Here is a 21,721-nt window from a genome sequence, read left to right as displayed (position 1 = left end):
GGATCCTTTGTCCAATTAAGGTTGGCAGACCAACTGGTGCCACCAGTCCATTGCTAGGATCAGAAGCTTGGAGGCCCTGGCAACATTACCCAAGAAAGGAGGACATTGCTGAGGACAGTAGGCATGTCAGGAACTGGCAAAGGTCATAGAATCATACAGCAGTCCAACCTGTCCTTGCTGACCAGATATCTTAAATTAATCTATTCCATTTGCCAGCACTTGGTCCATATCCCTCTAAACCCTTCCTACTCACGTACTCATCCAGATGCCTTTTAAATGTTGCAATTGTATCAGCTTACACCACTTCATCTGGCAACTCGTTCCATACACGCACCACCCTCTGTTAAAAAGTTGCCTCTCTCATCTTAAACCTGTGCCCTCTAGTTTTGGACACCTCCACCATAGGGGGAATAAAAAACCTTTGCTATTCACCTTATCTATGCTTCTCCTGGTTTTATAAACCTCTATATAAGGTCCCTCCATGGCCTCCGCCCGCTCCAGTGAAAACAGCCCCAGCCTACTTAGCCTCTCCCTTTAGCTCAAGCCCTCCAGTCCTGGCAACAGGATTAAAAGTATTTTCTGAACCCTTTCAAATTTTCACAACATCTTTCCTTTCCCAGGGAGACCAGGTAAGTACATCATTCTTATCAACCACTGCTGTGTATAATTACCATTTTTATCAATTATGTGCGGGCTTTCTTTCCTTTATCTAACACTATTAGACCATATATGATGTAGGACCAGAAATAGGCCATTCAGCCCATCATGTCTGCTCTGCCATTCAATGAGATCATGGTTGATCTGAGTACCCTCAGCTCCGTTTTTCTGCCTTTACCCCATAACCCTAGATTCCCTGACTGATTTTAAAAAATCTTCCTGATGAAGGGCTTATGCCCGAAATGTTGATTCTTCTGCTCCTCAGATATTGCCTGACCGGCTGTGCTTTTCCAGCACCACACTCTCGACTCTCATCTCCAGCACGTGCAGTCCTCACTTTCTCCCTCCCGATTAAAAATCGGTGTCTGTTAATATGTAGCAGGTTGAAAAAGGCTTTTGACAGCCAAATGGATTCAACCAAAACGTCTGAAGAGTGTTGTTGTGCAATCAGAAAGCCCTCCAAAGGCACGTGTGCCCAGCATGAGGTTGGCACCATTTTTCACAGATGTGGAGACGAGTTCTCCTGAAGGTCCTGTCCACTCTTGGAATCTTACAAGTGGGAGGCCATATAGCCCACTGACCTGATCCAGGTTCTTTACAACAGCTAGCCAATTTCATAGTTGGAGATAGCCCTGCTCCCAACTTGTTGACCACGAATCTTTCCTCTTCAAATATATGTTACCAATTTAAATTCCGAGAGTTCCCAATTAATCTCTGTCTCCACCACACTTGCAGACGGTGCATTCCAGATCATAATAACTTGCTGCGTAATAAAAATTCTCATCTCTCCGTAACAATGGCAACATGGCAGCACACAGCAAGAGCCCACAAACAAGCTGATAAATCTGTCTGTGGGGACAGCGATTAAAGGGTGAATTCTGGCCTGATCGCTCAAGAAAGTCCCCCCCCCCCACTCTCCAAGTCGACTTCCGAACAGCAATTTATTAGCTCCAGCTAAGAGGTCCTCAGTTTATTACCTCATTCAAAAGACTTGAAGCATGAACCTGCTCTTTACAGCTACCAGAGAATTGGAGAGGCTTCTGTTTAACTAAGAGGCAGAACTGGAAGATAAGAACTGCTGGATGAGAGAGGTCCAAGGTCCATGTAGTTCACAATATCAGTGTGTCATACTATGCAGTAATAAAAGGAGGTATTGCTGACTATGGTGATTAATCATCAATTAGTCTCCATTTGGACTCACTAAAAGTGCGGAATGCTCTAGCTTCAGAAAATATTCCAATGGCACCAGTTCCTCAAAAAGCCTATAACAATTGTCTAATGTTATAATATTACCCACATTATCCCAAAATAGGCTTGAGAATTCCACATTGAAAATATTGTTTTAAGAATCAGTAGAGCAGGACTTATACACTTAATGGTAAGGTGCTGGGGCTGTTGCTGAACAAAGAGACCTTGGAGTGCAGGTTCATAGCTTCTTGAAAGTAGAGTCGCAGATAGACAAGATAGTGAAGGCGGCGTTTGGTATGCTTTCCTTTATTGGTCAGAGCATTGAGTACAGGAGTTGGGAGGTCATGTTGCGGCTGTCCAGGACATTGGTTAAGCCACTTTGGAATATTGCCTGCAATTCTGGTCTCCTTCCTAACAGAAGGATGTTGTGAAACATGAAAGGGTTCAGAAAAGATTTACACAGTTGGAGGGTTTGAGCTACAGGGAGAGGCTGAATAGGCTGGAGCTGTTTTCCCTGGAGCGTTAGAGGCTGAAGGGTGACTCTATAGGTTTAGAAAATCATGAGGGGCATGGATAGAGTAAATAGACAAGGTCTTTTCCCTGGGGTGGGGGTTGGGGGGAGAAAAAAAAGTGTCCAGAACTAGAGGGCATAGGTTTGGGTGAGGGGGGAAAAAAAGACTTAAAAAGGGACCTAAGGGGCAACTTTTTCACACAGAAGGTAGTGCATGTATGGAATGAGCTGCCAGAGGAAGTGGAAGAGGCTGGTACAATTACAGCATTTAAAAGGCATCTGGATGGGTACATGAATAGGAAGGGTTTAGAGGGATATGGGCTAAGTGCTGGCAAATGGGACTAGATGAGGTTAAGATACCCAGTCGGCGTGGATGAGTTGGAATGAAGGGTTTGTTTCCATGCTGTATGTCTCTATGACTCAACTCTTTGCTAAACTCAGTAAAAAGTCAAACATCTAAGCTTCCCTAAGCTACAATCCTGATGGTGCTATCATGTAACCTCTTAAGTATGTTTCAAATAACTTAATCAATATTTCCATGAAAAAGTGCAAACTTTTTAATTCCCTAATGGGATTATTTTTGTTCATTCCGGAATGTTCCAAGGCATCCAGGAGCAGCAAGAAATCAGCCTCTACAGTGAGTTCTCTCCCTCAGGCATACACAATCAGGTATGTAAGGTTGGGACATTAAACAGGGAGGTAACTTAGATCCAAACGTCGTGTGCATGCTGACAGGGAGACACAAGGAGAACCAGTGCCATACGAGGTCTGAGGTTGTGGTCAAAATTAATGACTTACACTTTTGCAGCACCTTTAACACAATGAAATGCAGTAAGACATTTGACACCAAGTTACACTGCAGAACGTCAGGAGGTCATCAAAAACCTGGTAAAGGGAATAGCTTCAAGAAGGACCTGAAAGAATTAGAGAGAGGTAGAGACAGAAAGCTTAGAGGGAACTTGGAACCTCAGACCATGGAAGGCAGGGCTTCCAATAGGAGCGTGATCCAAATCGGGGAGATACAAAAGGCCCAGGTTTGACTGGCACAAAGATCTCACGGCTCATTGGGAGTGGAGGTGGTCACAGAGTTGGGGAGGGGTGTATCGTAGAATCTATAGTGCGGAAACAAGTGTTTGGCCCATTGAGTCCACATCGACTCTCCGAAGAACATCCTAAACAGATTCACCTCACCACCCTATCCCTGTAACCCCTGCATAATCCAGATAGCCTGCATATCCTAGATATGATGTAAACAGCTCTTTAATTTGGGGGTGGGTGGTGCAGTAGCCTAGTGGTATTACCACCGGACTGATAATCCAGAGACCCAGGTCATGTTCTGGAACCCGGCTTCGAATCCCGCCATGGCAGATGGTGGAATTCAAATTCAATAAACGTCTGGGATTAAGAATCTGATGATGACCTCAAATCCATTGTTAAGTGTTGGAAAAAATACCCATCTAGTTCACTAAATGTCCTTTAGGGAAGGAATCTGCTCCTTAGCTCTGGAGTGGGGGGGAAAATTGACAAGATCAGCTGCCACTTCAGAACGCCTGACTTGGTAGAGAGAAAGGGGTCTCAAACCTTGGCTCACTTGTGTAAGCCCACACAATCCATTCATGCTTAAATCCCCAAGCAGGAGAAAGTGAGGACTGCAGATGCTGGAGATCAGAGCTGAAAATGTGTTGCTGGAAAAGCGCAGCAGGTCAGGCAGCATCCAAGGAACAGGAGAATCGACGTTTCGGGCATAAGCCCTTCTTCAGGAATGAGGAAAGTGTGTCCAGCAGGCTAAGATAAAAGGTAGGGAGGAGGGACTTGGGGGAGGGGCGTTGGAAATGCGATAGGAGGAAGGAGGTCAAGGTGAGGGTGATAGGCCGGAGTGGGGGTGGAGAGGTCAGGAAGAAGTTTGCAGGTTAGGAAGGCGGTGCTGAGTTCGAGGGCTTTGACTGAGACAAGGTGGGGGGAGGAGAAATGAGGAAACTGGAGAAATCTGAGTTCATCCCTTGTGGTTGGAGGGTTCCTAGGCGGAAGATGAGGCGCTCTGGGGGGAAATTGCGGTCCGCCGCCTCCAAACAGATCCCCATCACCAGGGATATATTTCCCTCCCCTCCCCTCCCCTCCCCTATAAGCTTTCCGAAAAGACCACTCCCTCCGTGACTCCCTCGTCAGGTCCACACCCCCCACCAACCAAACCTCCACTCCCGGCACCTTCCCCTGCAACCGCAAGAAATGCAAAACTTGCGCCCACACCTCCCCCCCTTACTTCCCTCCAAGGCCCCAAGGGATACTTCCATATCCGCCACAAATTCACCTGCACCTCCACACACATCATCTATTGCATCCGCTGCACCCGATGTGGCCTCCTCTATATTGGGGAGACAGGCCGCCTACTTGCAGAACGTTTCAGAGAACACCTCTGGGACACCCGGACCAACCACCCCGTGGCTCAACACTTCAACTCCCCCTCCCGCCCCACCAAGGACATGCAGGTCCTTGGACTCCTCCATCGCCAGACCATAGCAACATGACGGTTGGAGGAAGAGCGCCTCTAAGTCCCCAAGCAGTCAGAAACCCTCAACTCAGCACATGGTGTTCTAACATGTGCAAAGTATACAGAAGGCAATCGGGGTATCTGCGATGAAATTCAATTGAAGGCTCCTTTCAGGACAAGCGGGAGCCTGTTTGAACAGTCAAGATCACCCCTGTCCCAACAAGCAGAGTGGCAGGGCTGTGGCACGTGTTAGGAGACGACACAGCATCTGACTGGAAACCGGGAAACAGACAATGTAGCTTTAGAGAGAACGGATCGTATTTACTTACACTGACACACACACAACCCAGTGTCCGAAATGCTTTACAGCCAATTGGGTTTTCTGAATCACAGTCATAACAGAGGAAGCAGGGAAGGGGATATGCACAGCAAGATCCTGCAAAGATTTGATTAGATTCCTTACAGTGTGGAAACAGGCCCTTCGGCCCAACCGGTCCATACCAATCCTCCGAAGAGTAACCCACCCAGACCCATTTCCCTCTGACTAATGAGCCTAACACTATGGGCAAGTTAACATGGCCAATTCACCTGACCGGCACATCTTTGGACTGTGGGAGGAAACTGCAGCACCCGAAGGAAACCCACGCAGACACAGGGAGAACGTTCAAACTCCACACAGACAGTTGCCAGACGCTGGAATCGAACCTGGGACCCTGGTGCTGTCAGGCAGCAGTGCTAACCACTGAGCCAGATGATCTGCTATTTCAGGAGGTTGGTTGAGGGACAAACGTCGGGCAGATCGTTCTTTCTAAACAATGCCACAGGGTCCTGTATACGCACCCAAGGGAGTAGAAGGGGGCCTCGGTTTAATGTCCATTCTCCTTCCCAATTGCACTGGGGTGTCCAGCCTGGATTATGCATTCAAGCCTCTGGCGTGGGACCTGAGCTCCTAATGTTCTGCTGCTGTCTGGGCAGCAAACCTACAATTGAGGTGGCTTGCCAACACTGCAGCTGACCACCCACAAACATCAGACGTGCACTTTCGTGACGATGAGCCACTGTTTTAAAAGGGAAGGTTTTATTTTGGGTTTGCTCAGCGCATGATTACGAGTCAGTTTAGTCAGAGGTATTTTTACCGAGGAGCAGCAGCTGGTTGAAGAATGTGGAAGCGAAATGATGTTTTGGATGCCAAGGTCTCGGGATTACGTACATAGAATTAGACAGGAATTTACAGCACGGAAACAGAGCGAAAGGGAAATGAGTTTCAAATAAAGTGGAGTGGATGGAAAAGCCTAAAGACCAGCATGGGCCTGTCTCAGAAAGACTTGACCCCTATCATTCTCACTAGCCCCTTCTTTTTCAAGGCCAATGCATCCAAGAGGACGGGAGTAGGGTCAGCTCAAGAGAGTACCTTTGACTAAGATTGAATTTGGCATTCAGTCAAGACTTTGAAAAAAAATGCCCCCCCCCCCATAAGGGGAAAAAAAAAAGAGAGGAACCAATTCAAAATAAAAACAAACACTGATATGATAATCAGTCAAATAAAACTAGGGCTACAGTACACAACTGAGCCTGTGTGTGTGGATAAACAAGTTGCTCTTTATACTGAACTGAACAGACACTAGGCCGGTTTCAATAGCTGTCCCTGATCCAGACAGACACTTCCTAACACTCAAATTCCCAGTGGGGACGGACACTTCAGCCAGGCATCCCAGGATCAGTGCAACACTATACTCTCCTCAAGGTACCAGTACAGGCTGTCCCCGGTCTAGGAACATCTGACTTACAAAAACTCATACTTACGCATGACATCCCATACTAACTATTAATTTTAAGGATCTGACATGCAAGCATTCACTTGTGCTTATTAATGGCTAATTTATACTGCACTGTATTGTGTTTCGTTGTGTAACAAATCAACTTACAAATGTGCTCAGGAATAAAACTTTTCTGTAACCTGGGGACTGCCAGTACAAACTAGCTTACATTAGAGAGAGGGCTAGTACATGTGCCAATTTCCAGAGATGGCCAAGTAAGGTAAAGTCAGAATAGTCCCAGAGGACCACAGGGAATCGAACACGCCCTGTTGTCATTATTATGCATCATTCAGCCAACTGAGCTAACCAACCCCTAACTCATACCAGGACTAGTGCGTGTACACCACTCTCAGCATCAGGATACCTGTACCCATCTCGACATAACATATCAGCTCCTATCAGGTTACCAAGTATACACACCAGCTCTCACCATTGTGTAGGGAAGGAGATTCCTACACAAATATCAGCAGAGGGACAAGTTCCAATTCCTGAGGGCTGGTGCACATTCCAGTTCTTGTCAGAATAGAAACGCACATACCAGCATCAATTTGACAGCACTATCAATTTTTGTAAACATTTTACCAGGAGATGTGAGCACCATTGCCCTTGAGAAGATGGTGGCAAGCTGTCTTCTTGAACCACTGCAGTCCTTACAGTATGGATCTTCCCACAATGCCATTACGGAGGCAGTTCCAGGATTTTGACCCAGCCACACTGAAGGAATGAAGCTTTATTTCTAAATCAGGAAAGTGGACGGCGACTTATAGTGTTCCCGTATACCTATTAGCTTCTCTTTCTAGATGGTAGAGTTTGCAGGTTTGGACGGTGCTATCTAATGAGCTTTGATGAATTGCTGCAATGCATCTCATAGATGTACGAGGGAGGGCATGTTAAACATGGCAGTTCCCTTTCGTGGTGAGCAGTACTTGCATCAGCTATCTACTGGCTGCAGTACAAATATCCATCAGGCTTGCGGGGGGTCTAGGAAAGGCAGCCACACTGGATTAGGACAACAGTGTGTGATTTTTATGACAATCTACCAGCCTCGTGGTTACTTTTATTGAGTCAAGCTTTTTAAATATCAATTTATGGTTTAAAGTGAATTGAACTGATGTTCTCAAAGTGCCTGCTGCTATTTGAAAATACACACACTGGAGATCTAATCCAGTAACATAATCAATATGCTATCATGCTCACTCTAAGGAGTGTGTGGTACACTGCACAAGATAGCAGAACGACCTGTTTGTCTATAACACACATTTCATCAATGCAAATTCGCTGTAACTTGACTGACGAATAGGGAATGCTGCTTTTTAAGTGCAAGCTTTTAAAACATGTGTTGGCTGTAGTGCGATTGCATCACCAACACTTTAAATGTTATTTGTATGGCACGTTTCTGTATAGCGCTGGGTTGCATAGGAATACAACCAACACGTTCTGGAAGAACTGCCTGTACAGCGCAGAGGTGGCTGTTCGGCCCATTGTGCCTGCTGTGCAATACAAAGCAAATTCAGTACGAGGCATTATTCGGTACACATACTAACTCACCCAACTCAGTACAGGGCATCAGAAGCAACATTTCCCCATTGGCATGTTAGCACACGTTCAGTAGCAGATTCACAACAACATCCATCTCGTATGAAGACCTGTTCCTGTAACAACCACAGACTGTCAACATTCCACTTTCCAGCACCTCACTAATTCGAAGCACCACCAACCTCTGCCCTCCTCCCTTCCTGGAACCTCACCCTAGCCTGTAATGACTATGCTCAATGGATGTGGCTACAGCAAGGAAGCCTCACCTTAGACATCCCCACAGGCTAACCTGACTGCTTTGGACAGGTGTATTTAAATCAGAAATTGCAACATAGTACCTGTCTCTACTGACCTGACCACTTCCCCTTGGAAAATGGTATCCACAAAAGCAGTAAACCCTTTGAAATATTTATTCTTGGGCTTCTGTGCCCCTTCCTGACAATCCATATCCCCAACTCGATGGATAAACAGATGGAAAATACTAATTTAGATACAATAGAAAGGTCTCTGACTTGCATTCTGATCTCTGATGGTTTGCTGAACTGGGTCAATGTGACAGGCCTCAATAACCCAGGCCAATCTGCCCAGCGTCCCATTCCCTCTTATTACCAACTAGCCATCACCACATTGGGACACGGAAGACAGTGGCTGTTGGAGGAGCATAGTTTTTAGTTGTGATGCTCTGGCAGTCCAACAGCTCTCTAGCAGGAGAGCGCTTTCCTTGTGATGGCCACCAAACAGGAGTTGCAACCTTTTATATTCAGGAATGGTGAGGGGAGGTATGGGAGGAGCAGGACTAATCAACGCAGCTCAGTAAAAACTGGCGTCGGCTAGCTGGAACACACGAAGAATTGTCGAAGGCGAGGAAGGAAGCAGCGAGTGGAAGAGAAAATTAGAAAAAAAAGAGAAAATTAATGAAGAAAAAGCATGCAATTATGTAGCATTGTTCATGGCTTTCCCACAGAATTTTGCAGTCAATGAAGTGTCTACTTTTGAAGTGCAGTCCCTGTTATAGGACCTCATAGCAAGCTCCCACATACAGCCACCCGATCAGGTCTAGTCAATCCTGTTCTAGTGATGTTGGCCGAGGGAGAAACGCTGGTCAGGATAGTGGCAGACCTTCCCAGCTCGAGCTTGCCATGGAGCTTTGGAATCTAATGTGTCCATCTGAGAAGTCTCATATTAATATCTCGTTCTGTGCTGCACTCTCTCAGCACTGCACTGGGAGCAGCAGGTTAGATACCGTGCTTTAAATTTCTGGAGTGACACTTGAACCCCCAAAAGCCACCGCACTTCGAGAGGGGAGAGACATCACTGAGGAAACCAGAACATTTCCCAGTTAATCTGTTCGCGAGTAGTCTAGACATTGGAACACTTATGACATCAGGTGCTGAGCTGTCCCTTTAAGTCCACTCTTTACAAACTCCCCAGGTAATTAGAGCCCTTTTAAATTCCAGACATCAATTACAGGCAGCAATTTGCTTTCTGCTCCAGGTCAAGAAGAAATTATAATGCTTGGTTTCCTTTCCCTTTGCTTTGTCAAAGTTGCTTCCTTCCATAACATGGCAAGTGACCTCTGGGCATTGTACAGATCTTGCACTACGCATTAAAATATAAAATTCTATCTATCTACACACTGGTAAATCTAAATCTGTCAGGGGATGTTTCGTAAAAGAACAGAATCTCATGTGAAATACAAGCAATCAACTTTCTGATGCAGGAGCCCCTTTAAGGAGAGCAGTTGTAAAATGGCGACTAGGGTTAAGTTCATTCAAAGGTTATTGACAATCCTGGCTGGAGATTCAAACCAGGATTTATATGTGGGGAAAGTCAATTAAGAGCTTGTGGCCATATTGGCTCCTATACACTGTCCCTGGAGCGCAAAGCATTACTGGTATTTTTCAACATGTGACACTGCACTGTGACAGCCAGAAAATATGGACATAAATACTGTTGCTGTCATATTAGGAGTGAGTTTATATGGATCAACACTCTATAAGAAAAGTACCAAGCCTAAGCCAGCACACTCCATCATTATGTCAATGCGCTTCTTGTGCAACACTCATAAGTCACAAACTCAAATTATACTCTTTACTCCATCCCTGGTGATAGATCTGTAACCAGCAATACTTCACACCCTTGTACAGCACAGCACGTAATTTTCTATTCTGATACAATCCAAGTTCTAACTACACCTTTGGGAATTTTTTTTTTACCACTGGGTGTGTTGCAAGATTCCGCGCCCACCTTTCTATTTACCGAAAGTGGAGGAAGGCTGAGGATACCTCTTCCAGAATGTATACACAATAACAGGAGTATCAATAAACTCCTGCCCCACATGAAGCAGCAACTCAGCGCAGGACTCCAATGGGCGATATCCCTTTATATTACACACGCTCAAAGTACCCAGTTCTTGACTTTTCCCCAATAAAGCAAAGCCTTTCCCACACCCACATACAGTGTAGATTCTCAATACACTGCACCTCCTTCCAATTCATTTCCACTGTACAGAATTCCCATGGTCAAAGCCTACTTGCATCACTTCTGATCGAGACAAAAAAAATGTTCCCTGCGTATTCAAAGCCTTGAATTCCACATGGAACAGACCCTCCTCAATTTCAATTGGATGAGGCACCCTTTCATCCATTATCATGTGTGTAGAATGTTAGTGAACCAAGGCCTTTTCCTAACCACTTCTATTGAACAGTGGCACGTTCTCAAACAAACAATGAGAATCATTTTTCTACCACTTTTATTAATGAAAGGCATCAATTTTGGTTCGAGTGACAATGTTGCTTTGCAAGCAAGCTTTAGAGAGTAGCCACTGCGTCTCCTATGGATTACAAGCTATTTTAATACAGTAGAGAAAACAGTTCACTTTATTCAAGTGTAACTTAGACCTCCCTAATGTTGGCAACATTTTCCTCCCAAGACTGACATGCTGTCTGGATGATTAAAGAGGCAGTACTGTATATTTATAAATGGCCTGTTTTGATCTGCAGTGCATGAAAATCACAAGCCAAGCAGAAGCCTTCCTGCTAAATTAGTTTTTATCAGAATGGAGCTCTGAACAAATGGAGTCACCGGGATTAATAAGTTCCAAATAAGAAAGTTGACACAAGAGTCCAAGAAGAACGATTCAAAATCAATGAGTTGTTGTGATGTTGAATGCAAATAGAGGTGGGTGCAGGTTCATTAATAACTTCCAGCAGTGACAAAGGAGAAATTTGGAAGGCCATAAAGAAGGGAGAGAGGGAGAATTGGATAGCTTTTTTCAAAGAGCTGGCCGAACGGCCTCCATCTGCCCCTGGATCATCCTAGAGCTTGAAGCAGAATGCTTCCCACAGTTGGGAAAGGGAGTGCGCCCCAGGCCATCCTACATCAGCCCTGAGTTGTGGCTAGTTTAGGACGGGGGGGGGGGGGGGGAGTGACAAGCACGCCACAGACCAAAAGCAGTTCCACATGTCTATCCTCTTCTTATCTACAGCTGCACCAGTTGCAAGGCGGGTGACCTGATTGGCATGTGACTGTGCCAGGAGATGCCAATCAGTTGAGGTGGTCCATCAGCAGCAGCGTGAGAGGGGAGAAGGCAAAAGCAAGGAATTCTGACATTTTTCACTTGTGACTCAAGCACTGTCAATAGAGACGCTCCCTTGTTCCACCATCCAGTTTCCCAGGGTTTAAATAGCCACAGCGCACCGCGTTAGTTAAGACTGAACTAATTGCAGCTTAAGGCTGCAGCCAAATTACAGAGGCATGGGCTGAGGACCTGTAAGGGTTTCATGATTGCGTCAAGGCACGAAGCTCGGGGGGGGGTCGCACAAAATGTAAAGCCACAGCTCGCAAACTGTTGTTCGGATGATATCGAGAGTCTATACCGCACCCTATCAGCTCCAGTGGTCGGGGGGGATGTTCAAGGGACTTTCAACCCAACACTCGCCTGACATCAAGGTACCGACCACTAAACAATCAGCGCAAGAGAGAGAGAGAAATCACAAAATCTTACCCAACCACTTTGTGATTCTTCTGTTCAAAGTCGTCATTGACACATCTTTACCTCCAGCACTTCAGTAAAGCAAGCCCTCTCCTCAAACCGAGAGAAAATGGACAAAAGCTCGAACTGAAGTGGTGCTTTCAATGAGAAACGAGTAACTCTGTTGCCTCACAGTCTCCCTCAGCCCCTTTCTTCCTTGCACATTCAGTTCTCTCTCTCTCTCTCTCCTTGAACAAGGTGTGGCAATGACATCAGAGCACAATCACCTGTCTGCTTCAGGTCAGGCCTGAAAACACCAGCCAGCATGGAAAACTCAACAGAGGAAGTCAAACATTGCTGCACTAAACCCCGTCGTCCGCCCATCTCCCAGAAAAAAAACTCTCGCCTAATCCTGTCATCACACATCACAGGCCTGTCCTCTCAATCGCTTGGACACTTGATTACCTTATTTCCTGGAGTGCAGGGGAGTTCAAATTGGGCACCAATGAGAGACTGGCTCTTAACTTCATGCAACCCCGGGGGCTAAATCCCAAATTTATTCCCCTCTGGGGTAGACACTTGACAAAAGGGCGGCATGGTGGCTCAGTGGTTAGCACTGCTGCCTCACAGCACCAGGGACCTGGGTTCGATTCTAGCCTCAGGCAACTGTCTGTGTGGAGTTTGCACATTCTCCCTGTGTCTGCGTGGGTTTGCTCTGGGTTTCCATCCACAATCCAAAGATGTGCAGGCTAGGTGATTTGGCTGTGCTAAATTGCCCATGGTATTCAAGGATGTGTTAGGGGGTGAATGTAGGGTAAAGGAATGGGTTTTGGTGGGATACTCTTCAGAGGGTTGGTGTGGATGTGTTGGGCCAACGGGCTTGTTTCCACACTTATAGGAATCCTATGAAAGAAATGTAATGAAACATGACTGGAGAAACTCAGACGGCCTGACAGCATCTAGGGGGGAAAGAAACAGAGTGCAAGTTGCAGTTTGGTATGACTCTGTTTCAGGACACATAGCTGTCAAGGTGTGGATCAATGACCAAAATTCCCATCTCCAAGATGGTGGACTCAGGTTCCACTCTAGAAAGCGGAGCTGGTATTCCCATGTTGAAGGTGATCAGATTCCCAGCCAACATCTATCTCACAAGCATCATCAACTGTTGTTCCCTTGTTGAGAGAGTTTGGTGTGCCCATCACTCCCAATATTATCACAAAATACTTTAATTGCTTTAGCTGCCATGCACTTCAGGATGTCATGTTGGAAATTCAAGTCTTTGCTAACTCCCCACCTGCCTGCAAGGTGAGGAGCCTGACACAACTGGGGTGAAAGAGGGTCACAGAGCACTCTGAATGCATCAACCTGAGAGGGGAACTTTAAGCCTGTGGGTGGAAGAAGGCTCCACAGCACACACGTGGTGTACTTTCTTCAGGAGAGGCTCCTCTTAGTTGAAATATGAGACATACTTTGAAGCTTGTGTTATCATGACAACCACAATTTTAGCAGAGCGATTCTTTCTTAAAGTGACCTTGTCATCCTTCTTTGATAAAGTGCTGAGCTTCCCAGCCTCAGGGCGACTGTCTTTGTGGAGTTTGCACATTCTTCCTGTGTCAGCGTGGGTTTCCTCTGGGTGCTCCGGTTTCCTCCCACAGTCCAAAGATGTCCAGGCTAGGTGGGTTGGCCATGGGATATGTGGGGTTACAGAGATGGGGGGGGGGGGGGAGGTGCGATGTTGTGACTTTACACAGGATGCTCTTTGAAGGGTCAGTAAGAACTCGATGGGCAGAATAGCCTGCTTCCATGCTGTTGGGACTCAATATTTAATGGCAGCTTCCTGGGCTTGTGTTATGAGGTCATGGATTCACATCCCACTCTCGCCTATGTAATCCAATCAGACTCTCCTGTGAAGTATCAAGGGATTCCAAATGTGGGGAATTGCCCTCTGTTGTTCATCTGGCCTGTGTACAAATTACTTCCTGTTTTCCCTATTTTTCAAATGTACTTTACGCATCGAAAGTGACTCAGCTGCAAGATACTCTGAGATAACCCAAGTTTGTGCATGACACCATATAAATGCAAGCACTTCCTCCTAACTAGAGGGATCTCAACTTAGGGAATGTCTTCAGGAAGATTAAAACAAAGAAAGGCATAGAAACATAGCAAGTTGGAACAGGAGTAGGCCATTCAGCCCTTCAATCCTGCTCCTCCATTCGGTGCGGTCAAGGCTGATTATTCAACTGTTCCTGCTTTCACCCCACACCCTTTGACCTCTTCAGTCGTAAGAACTTTATCTCCATCTTGAGGCCTACATAGGGCACCAGTTCATCTACCACCCATCCTGTCTCCACTTTCTTCATTTCACAACACATATTGAGAGCAAGGCTACAGCCTCTTGGAAGGAAGGCGTATTACATTTTATGCAACAAAACTGAAATGTAAAAGTGACGTAGGTTAGCTGGGAATGAAGGGGTGTAGGGATCACAACTGTCTCGCACAACTGAAGAATTAAACAAATTCCGAACTGGGCAATTTGGGCTCCTCAGACTCCTGAGACAATGTTCAAGTTGAGCCAGATGGTTGAGATGAGAGAGCTGATTTCAGCCTCCGGTTGAAAGAGGGCCACAGTGAATAGAGTCTCCGAGCGACCTGTGGCTTGTCACGATTCCCAGCCAACCCAGATGTGCAGCGCTCATTAGGAAGCCTTATCGAGGAATGGGAATGGGAATTAAAGCACGTGGATGTCTGGAGAACTCTTTAGGGCCTCAAGACATCCTGAAGCATTTACAGCTGATAACGTGTTATTTGGAACGCAGTCACGACTGTCATGCAGAATGTGAGTGAGCAAGTGTGTGTATATGCATGTAGGGGCAGGAAGGGGGGACCATTTATGCCCAAACACAAAAATGTAATGATGACCAGATACTTTATGCTTTTTAAAAAAATAATTTCAGTGATATGGTCGAAGGAATATTGGACATAGAATTATGTCAATGGGATATTGGAGAAGGCACCCCTTCCAACATAGGATCAGCGAGGACAGACAGGCAGGCCTCAATGGCTCTAATCTAGGCAGGCCTCAATGTCTTATCATAGAATCCCTACAGTGTGGAAGCAGGCCATTCAGCCCATCAGGACCACACCAACCCTCCAAAGAGCATCCCACCCAGACCCACAGCCTCCAACGCTGTAACTCCACCTTTCCTATGTCTCATCCACCTAGCCTGCATATCCCCGGACATTATGGGGCAATTTAGCACAGCCAATCCACCTAACCTGCACATCTTTGGACTGTGGGAGGAAACCCACGCAGAACCAGGGAGAACGTGCAAAGTCCACACAGACAGTCACCGAAGGGTGGAATCAAACCTGGGTGCATGGCGCTGTGAGGCAGCAGTGCCTGAGCCACATTGCTCCCGGTGTTATTGCTGAGGGAAATCAAATGAAAATGTGGCAAATATTGTGCCCCTTAGGTTCGGCTTGAAACAGCAGCCTGTTTTGTTTTGTTAAAATGGATGCCCTTCTCACTTGCTAAGGAAGTTGAAGTTTCCATCGACTTTATTCAAAGAAGAGGGAGGATTTCTGTCCTCGACCTCCTCTTCAACCAAAATTACAAAAACAAAAGCTTCCGACTGACTCGTTCACAGGTTCATTCTCTGTACAAACTGGCGGCTTCAACAACGACATTGTGACTTGAGACTTTTGATAAGACCACAGGTTAGGTGCAAAATTTATATTCTGTTAGGAGTAGCATGTGACATTCTCTAGGTCTATATGAGAGACGATTGGTCTCATGCAGTTCCAGCATTAGTAGCTTGGACATGGGCCAGAGTGATGTTGGGAAGCTAAAATGTCCGTCATTTGCCAGTCTCTATTTGACCCCTTTATAGAAAGGCATGAAGCTGTAACCTTAGAATTCAGCAGCCGGGGGTGTAGGCATTGCGGCCATCCCAGAGGACTGTGGTGGTTCGAGAGGCAGCTCACCACCACCTTCTCCAGAGCAACTAGGAATGGGAAACAACTGCTGTCCCATCCAAGGATGCCCACCTTCTCTTGAATGAGCAATGAAAACGGTGCCTTCACTGAGCCTGTAGTACATTCCTGCCAAGATATAATGCTTCAAACTATGGCGAATCAGTTAAAGCTGAAATGTAAAGTTGAGGTCAAGTATCAGCCACAATCTCATTGAATGGTGGAACAGGTTCAAGGGGCTGTGCGTCTGATTCCTGCTCCTAGTTGCTGCATTCAGAATGTTGAGGGGGTGTTCAAAGGGGAGACTGATGTTTAAAGAACTCTCTTTTGCTTTGTTAGGTGTTGTGGCACTGACTTCTGGGGATTCCAGTCACGTTTGAAGTTATCTGCAGCTTTTTAATATTAGCTTCACTAGAAGCCAATTTGAGCAGCTTCTGGTATGTACTAAGTGTTCTTGTATTGTGGGATGTCTCTCTCTCTCTCTCTCTCACACACACACACACACACACGAGAGTGAAGCCACGGTACCTTTCCTACTGCCCTGGAGGCTTTTGCGATACAAAATCAGCTACTTAACTGGTGTGAGTGAACAACAAACCCCTCAGTGGGAGTTGGGTGGGGTGGGAGGGGAGGAGCAAGCCATTTTCTTTGTGTTTTATATTTCAGTTCTCCAGCCATGAGGCCAAACAAAGACGCCTCAATGAAACTGTTTCACAGCAAATGATGTACTTTACAAACATGGTCACACTGTTGGAACTTTGGAAACACAGCAGTCAATATGCATAGAGCCAGGATACCACAAACAACAAACATCATACTATCTGTCATGTTGCATTGTTGAGGGATAAATTTTTTAAGCTATCAGGGATGCCTGCTTTTCTTCAAATAATGTGATAGAACCTGACAGACGCAACTCATGGGGCAATGGTTAACATGTCAGCCTTCTGACAATGCAGGATTCCCTTTGTACAGCGCTGGAACAGGGAGTGTCAGCTTGGATTATGCATTCAAATCTCTTTAACCGTGAGCCCTCTGACGCACAGGTGAGAGCTGTCACATCAAGGAAGCTAAAGCTAAAATTACAACTCAATGAATCAGAGGGTTGAAACCAAAGGAATGCATTTTCACTCATGAAAGTCAAGTAACAATTATCAACGGTAGACAGAGAAGTTAGGAGTCTTGCTGGATAAGGGATTCAGTCTGTGCAGACTGCAGTTTAGTACAGGAAAAGTACTTGTTTACGGCACTTGCATTGTTAGAGGGTCCGCTCATAAATCACCCAGAAACAAAACACAGGAAGAGTTGCCTCCATTTATCTCCCTAACTTTCTAATCTCTTCCAAGCCTCCAAGATATCTGTGCTCCTCTAATCTGGCTTCTTGTGCCTCATTTATAATTTTTGATCCGCCATTCGTACATGGAATGTGGGTGTCACTCGCTTTCTTGCCCATGTCTAATTGCCACAACCACATTGCTCTGGGTTTATAGGTCACATCTTGGCCAGACAGGTTAGGATGACAGATCTCTTTCTGTAAAAGGACACCAAATTAACAGATGGGTTTTTACAACAGAGTCGAGAGTGGGGTACTGGAAAGACACAGCAGGTCAGGCAGCATCTGAGGGGCAGGAGAATCAATGTTTCGGGCACGGGCCTCATTCCTGAGGAAGGGCTCTTGCCTGAAATGTCGATTCTCCTGCTGCCTGATCGGCTGTCCCTCCACCTCCTCTCATTCCTCCTCCAAGATACTTCTTGAAGTTCATCTCTTTGACTAAACCTTTGGCCATCTGACTCAAGATCTCCTTATGTGGCTCAGTGTCATGTCTTGTTTTATACTGGGATATTCTGGGATATTTCATTAAAAACCGTGTATAAACATAATTTCTTGTTATTGGCATTATCCACCCTCTCTCTCACTGTCTCACTCTCTTTGCTGTAGCCATGCTTAGCGTTGTCAACACTACAACCGTCCAGCTGTCTGTTATAATCATCCTTCCAGAGGCCTCAAGAAACCCAAGAGAAGGAAAAAGAAAGTTCTTCTGTACAAGCTCACAGTAAGCAAAGAACCAAAGTATACCCAGATGTGACCACCCCGCGCCCCCCCACCACCACCAAAACGAAACTGGTAAAATCGCTCCATACATAGAGCACTTTCTACAGCAAGAGGAACTATGGGAAGTGTAGCCTCCATCATTGACCAATCACCATGAAGAGTGATGCATCAGACTGCCTATGGTGGGAACATTAGCGGGGAGGGGGGAATCATGGTGTGGTGGTCTTTAGGGGTAGAGTGTGGGGATGGGGGTGGTGGTGGAGGTTTTGATTTTCAGAGGTCATGAGATGAAAGCTCTCGGAATACGGTACGGCCAGAGTCAACAACTGCCAACCAAACTCCAAGACATGTAGATTTCAGAGGCAATTTGGATTCCTCATACTCCTGGCAGATTCACTAAAGGAGGTGGTACCTTATGTCAGAGGTTCCTCAGCCTCCCTTGATAAACAGGCAAAAGAAGTCTAAAATCACATGATCACACCACCCAATCACTTTTCTCACAAGAACACAACCCATCTTGTTTTGAATAAAAGGGAGTGAAACTTACACCAAACCAAGTTTATAGAACAAAGAAATGAGGAGGAAAAAAAAAGGCTCTTCATTTTAGTAAACACAGTTGACACAAGGCTAGTCCCATCACTGGGCTGCACTCCTTCCTCAAACATTACAAAGCAAGCTTATGTCAATAGACAGCCAAAGGATGTATTCTACATGAGTAAATTGTCACTGATGCTGCCTGCATAAGATTGTTTTGTTTGTGCAGAGAGCTGGAAGACGAACTACAGATATTCGTTCGTATGAGGCGCATTGTGATGAGTATAAATAACTACGGAATGATGGCTGATGTTGCCAGATTAATTGGGGGATATTTGCACAGTAAAAAGCTGTGCTCAATTGTACAGCACTCACCACAGAGAGAATGTTGTGATGAAGACTCCGAACTGGAGTTTGAATCCATAAATCTCAAGAGACCTGAGTCAAATTGATACATGACTGGGAAACGATTTAGATGGAGAAAGAAACTCTGAGCAAGAATTGCGTAATCTCTCAAACACTATAATCTTCGTCAAGTACTAATAAAGTTTCTCGCCGCATTCAGGTGCAACTTTCACACACAATACAACGTTAGAGCAAAGACAGACTGGAAAGCAAACTCGTGATCCCTGACTGGACTAACTACAGAAACTGTTTCCTAACACCTAAACAATTCAGGTTTGTGTTTGAGTTTCAATTGCTGTGCTTCCCCTAGGCTTATCGCTGGAAACTCTGAGTGAAGGACCAAGGTTCATAGAACAGGACCCAAGTTCAGCTGCAAAGGGAAGTATTAAAAGTGAGGTAAATCAACACACTCTCATAACGAGACACTGAGACTCGCCAGTGAAGGATTATAAGAGGTACAAAGGGGATTACAGCAATTTTTTTTTAAATAAGCTGGTATTTTGACTACAAGCAGTTCAATAACCAAACACTAAAGCAAAAGTAAACATGCAAAAGCCTCACAGGAGAAATACTCAGATTTTCAAATTCCCTTACACTGTATTAAGACAGGAAGCCTGAAGGGGGCATCAGAGAGCAGAAAGTGGTGTAAAAATGGCATGTGCCATGGTCCAGTGGTTTGCCCTCTTGCCTCCAAGTCAGAAACACATGGATTTGAGTCTCATTATAGTCTTAAGCACAGATTCCAGTTGCAGTGCTGAGGGAGTGCAGCACTGCCACAGATGTTGCTTCAATGTGAAGTGTTAAACTGATGCCCCATCTGTCCTCTCACACGGATGTGAATCAAAAGCAGCGACACGAGCTCAAACGAGAAACAGGGGAATGCTCCACAACGTTCTGGTCAGTTTATCCCGCCACCAGTATCAGCCAAACCAACCGGCTAGTCACTTGTCTCGATATTGCCTGTGGGATCTTGCTGTGCAGAAATTGGAAGCTGCATTTCTCAAACTATGGCTAAGCTTTAAAGTGGCTCGAGACTTTGCGGTGGCGAAAGGCACTACACAAGTCCCAAGACTTCCTTGCTATGGGCAAAAAAAATGTAGGATGTGTTAGCAGGGCCCCAGTCCTCTCTCATGTGACACTGTTTTTGTTGCCATCGTGCCTTTGGTCTTACAGAAAAAAACCCTTCGCTGAGTACTGTGGCCTGTTTGGAGGCTTACCTGTCTGAGTTAGGGATACAGTGACTGTCCTTCGGTATGCCCTCCCAGACCATGTAAACTTGGTGGCGGGGGGAGGGGAGGGGGAAGAAGATCCCAGGTCCTCACCAGGCAAGGCCAATGCTACTACCCGACTGCCAGTCGATGGGCACAGTCCCTGCTGGTGAGGGCACTACCTCCAGCATCAGCTCATGATAACCTGTGCCCTGTCTATTCAAGAAGTTGAACTGAATCTGGCAGAAATATCAGTGCCTTCAAGAAATGAAGGAAGAAGGTTAAAAGACAAATTAACTGATACCTACATGTAAAGGATTCTCGATGCTTCGCCTGTGTTCCCTGATACTAAGTCTGCCCTGGCACCTCCTCTCCAGCTCTGCAACACTGCAACATAAGCAAGTTGTTCTTGCTGTCTGTTGTGAGGCACTGTGAACAGCTGACTGTACCAGGCAGTGACTGACACAAGACCCCTCCCTCATCAATCAGGCGTTAACCCTTTCCCGGGCCTGAAAAAGGGACAGTGCTTTCACTGCATCTTCTCGCCTGGAACTGCAACCCCATCTGGTTTTTTGCTTTTATTTGGAAACGATGATCCCTCGTGTGTGTGGGTGTGTTTGTGTGTATGTATGTGTGTGCGCGTTTATGTGTGTGTACATGCACACATATATGTGTGTGTGCGTACGTGTGTCTAGTGTGTATATGTACAAAGAGCAAAGAAACTTTACAGCCCAGGAACAGGCCCTTCGGCCCTCCAAGCCTGGGCCGATCCAAATGTACTGTTTAAACCTGTCGGTCAGTTCCTACGCATCTGTATCCCTCTGCTCCCCACCTACTCATGCATCTATCCAGACGCATCTTAAATGAATCTACCGAGCCTGCCTCTACCACCTCTGCTGGCAATGCATTCCAGACGCCCACCACCCTCTGTGTGATGTACTTGCCGTGTGTATCCCCCCTAAACGTTACACCTCTCACCTTGAAAGCGTGACCTCTCGTTATTGATTCCTTCACCCTGGGAGAAAGCTGGTCTCTATCCACCCTGTCTATACCCATCAGGTACCCCCTCAATCTCCTTTTTTCTAATGAAAACAAATCTAACCTACTCAATCTCTCTTCATAACTAGCACCTTTCATACCAGGCAACATCCTTGTAAACCTTCTCTGCACCCTCTCCAAAGTATTCACATCCTTTTGGTAATGTGGCGACCAGAACTGTACACAGTATTCTAAATGCGGCCGAACCAATGTCTTGTACAATTTTAACATGACTTGCCAGCTCTTATATTCAATACCCCGTCCAATGAAGGCAAGCATACTATATGCCTTCTTGATCACTCTATCCACCTGTGCAGCACCTTTCAGGTACAAAAGACCTGCAC

At 45.9% G+C, this 21,721-nt stretch overlaps 1 protein-coding gene across 3 annotated transcripts in view; it reads right to left on the bottom strand.

Annotated features, from left to right (window-relative positions):
* The window catches only part of plekhg3 (pleckstrin homology and RhoGEF domain containing G3), a 197,201-nt gene that overhangs the window by 79,442 nt on the left and 96,038 nt on the right, over positions 1-21,721 (bottom strand). The window contains exon 1 of one of the 3 annotated variants that reach the window (XM_087990099.1): positions 12,204-12,484. The exons of the other annotated variants lie outside the window; for them this stretch is intronic. Coding sequence (XP_087846225.1) covers positions 12,204-12,240 — 37 coding nt within the window. The 5' untranslated portion in view covers positions 12,241-12,484. Of the gene's footprint in view, positions 1-12,203; positions 12,485-21,721 lie in introns of those variants that run through there. 3 annotated transcript variants of the gene reach the window in all.

The sequence above is a fragment of the Chiloscyllium plagiosum genome, unplaced genomic scaffold (assembly GCF_037043375.1).
Source record: "Chiloscyllium plagiosum isolate Xiang-an unplaced genomic scaffold, Cpla_swu_hap1 HiC_scaffold_8, whole genome shotgun sequence".
NCBI classification, from domain to species: domain Eukaryota; kingdom Metazoa; phylum Chordata; class Chondrichthyes; order Orectolobiformes; family Hemiscylliidae; genus Chiloscyllium; species Chiloscyllium plagiosum.
The sequence above is the reverse complement of the archived record's forward strand: the minus strand, read 5'-3'. Positions and strand labels throughout refer to the sequence as shown.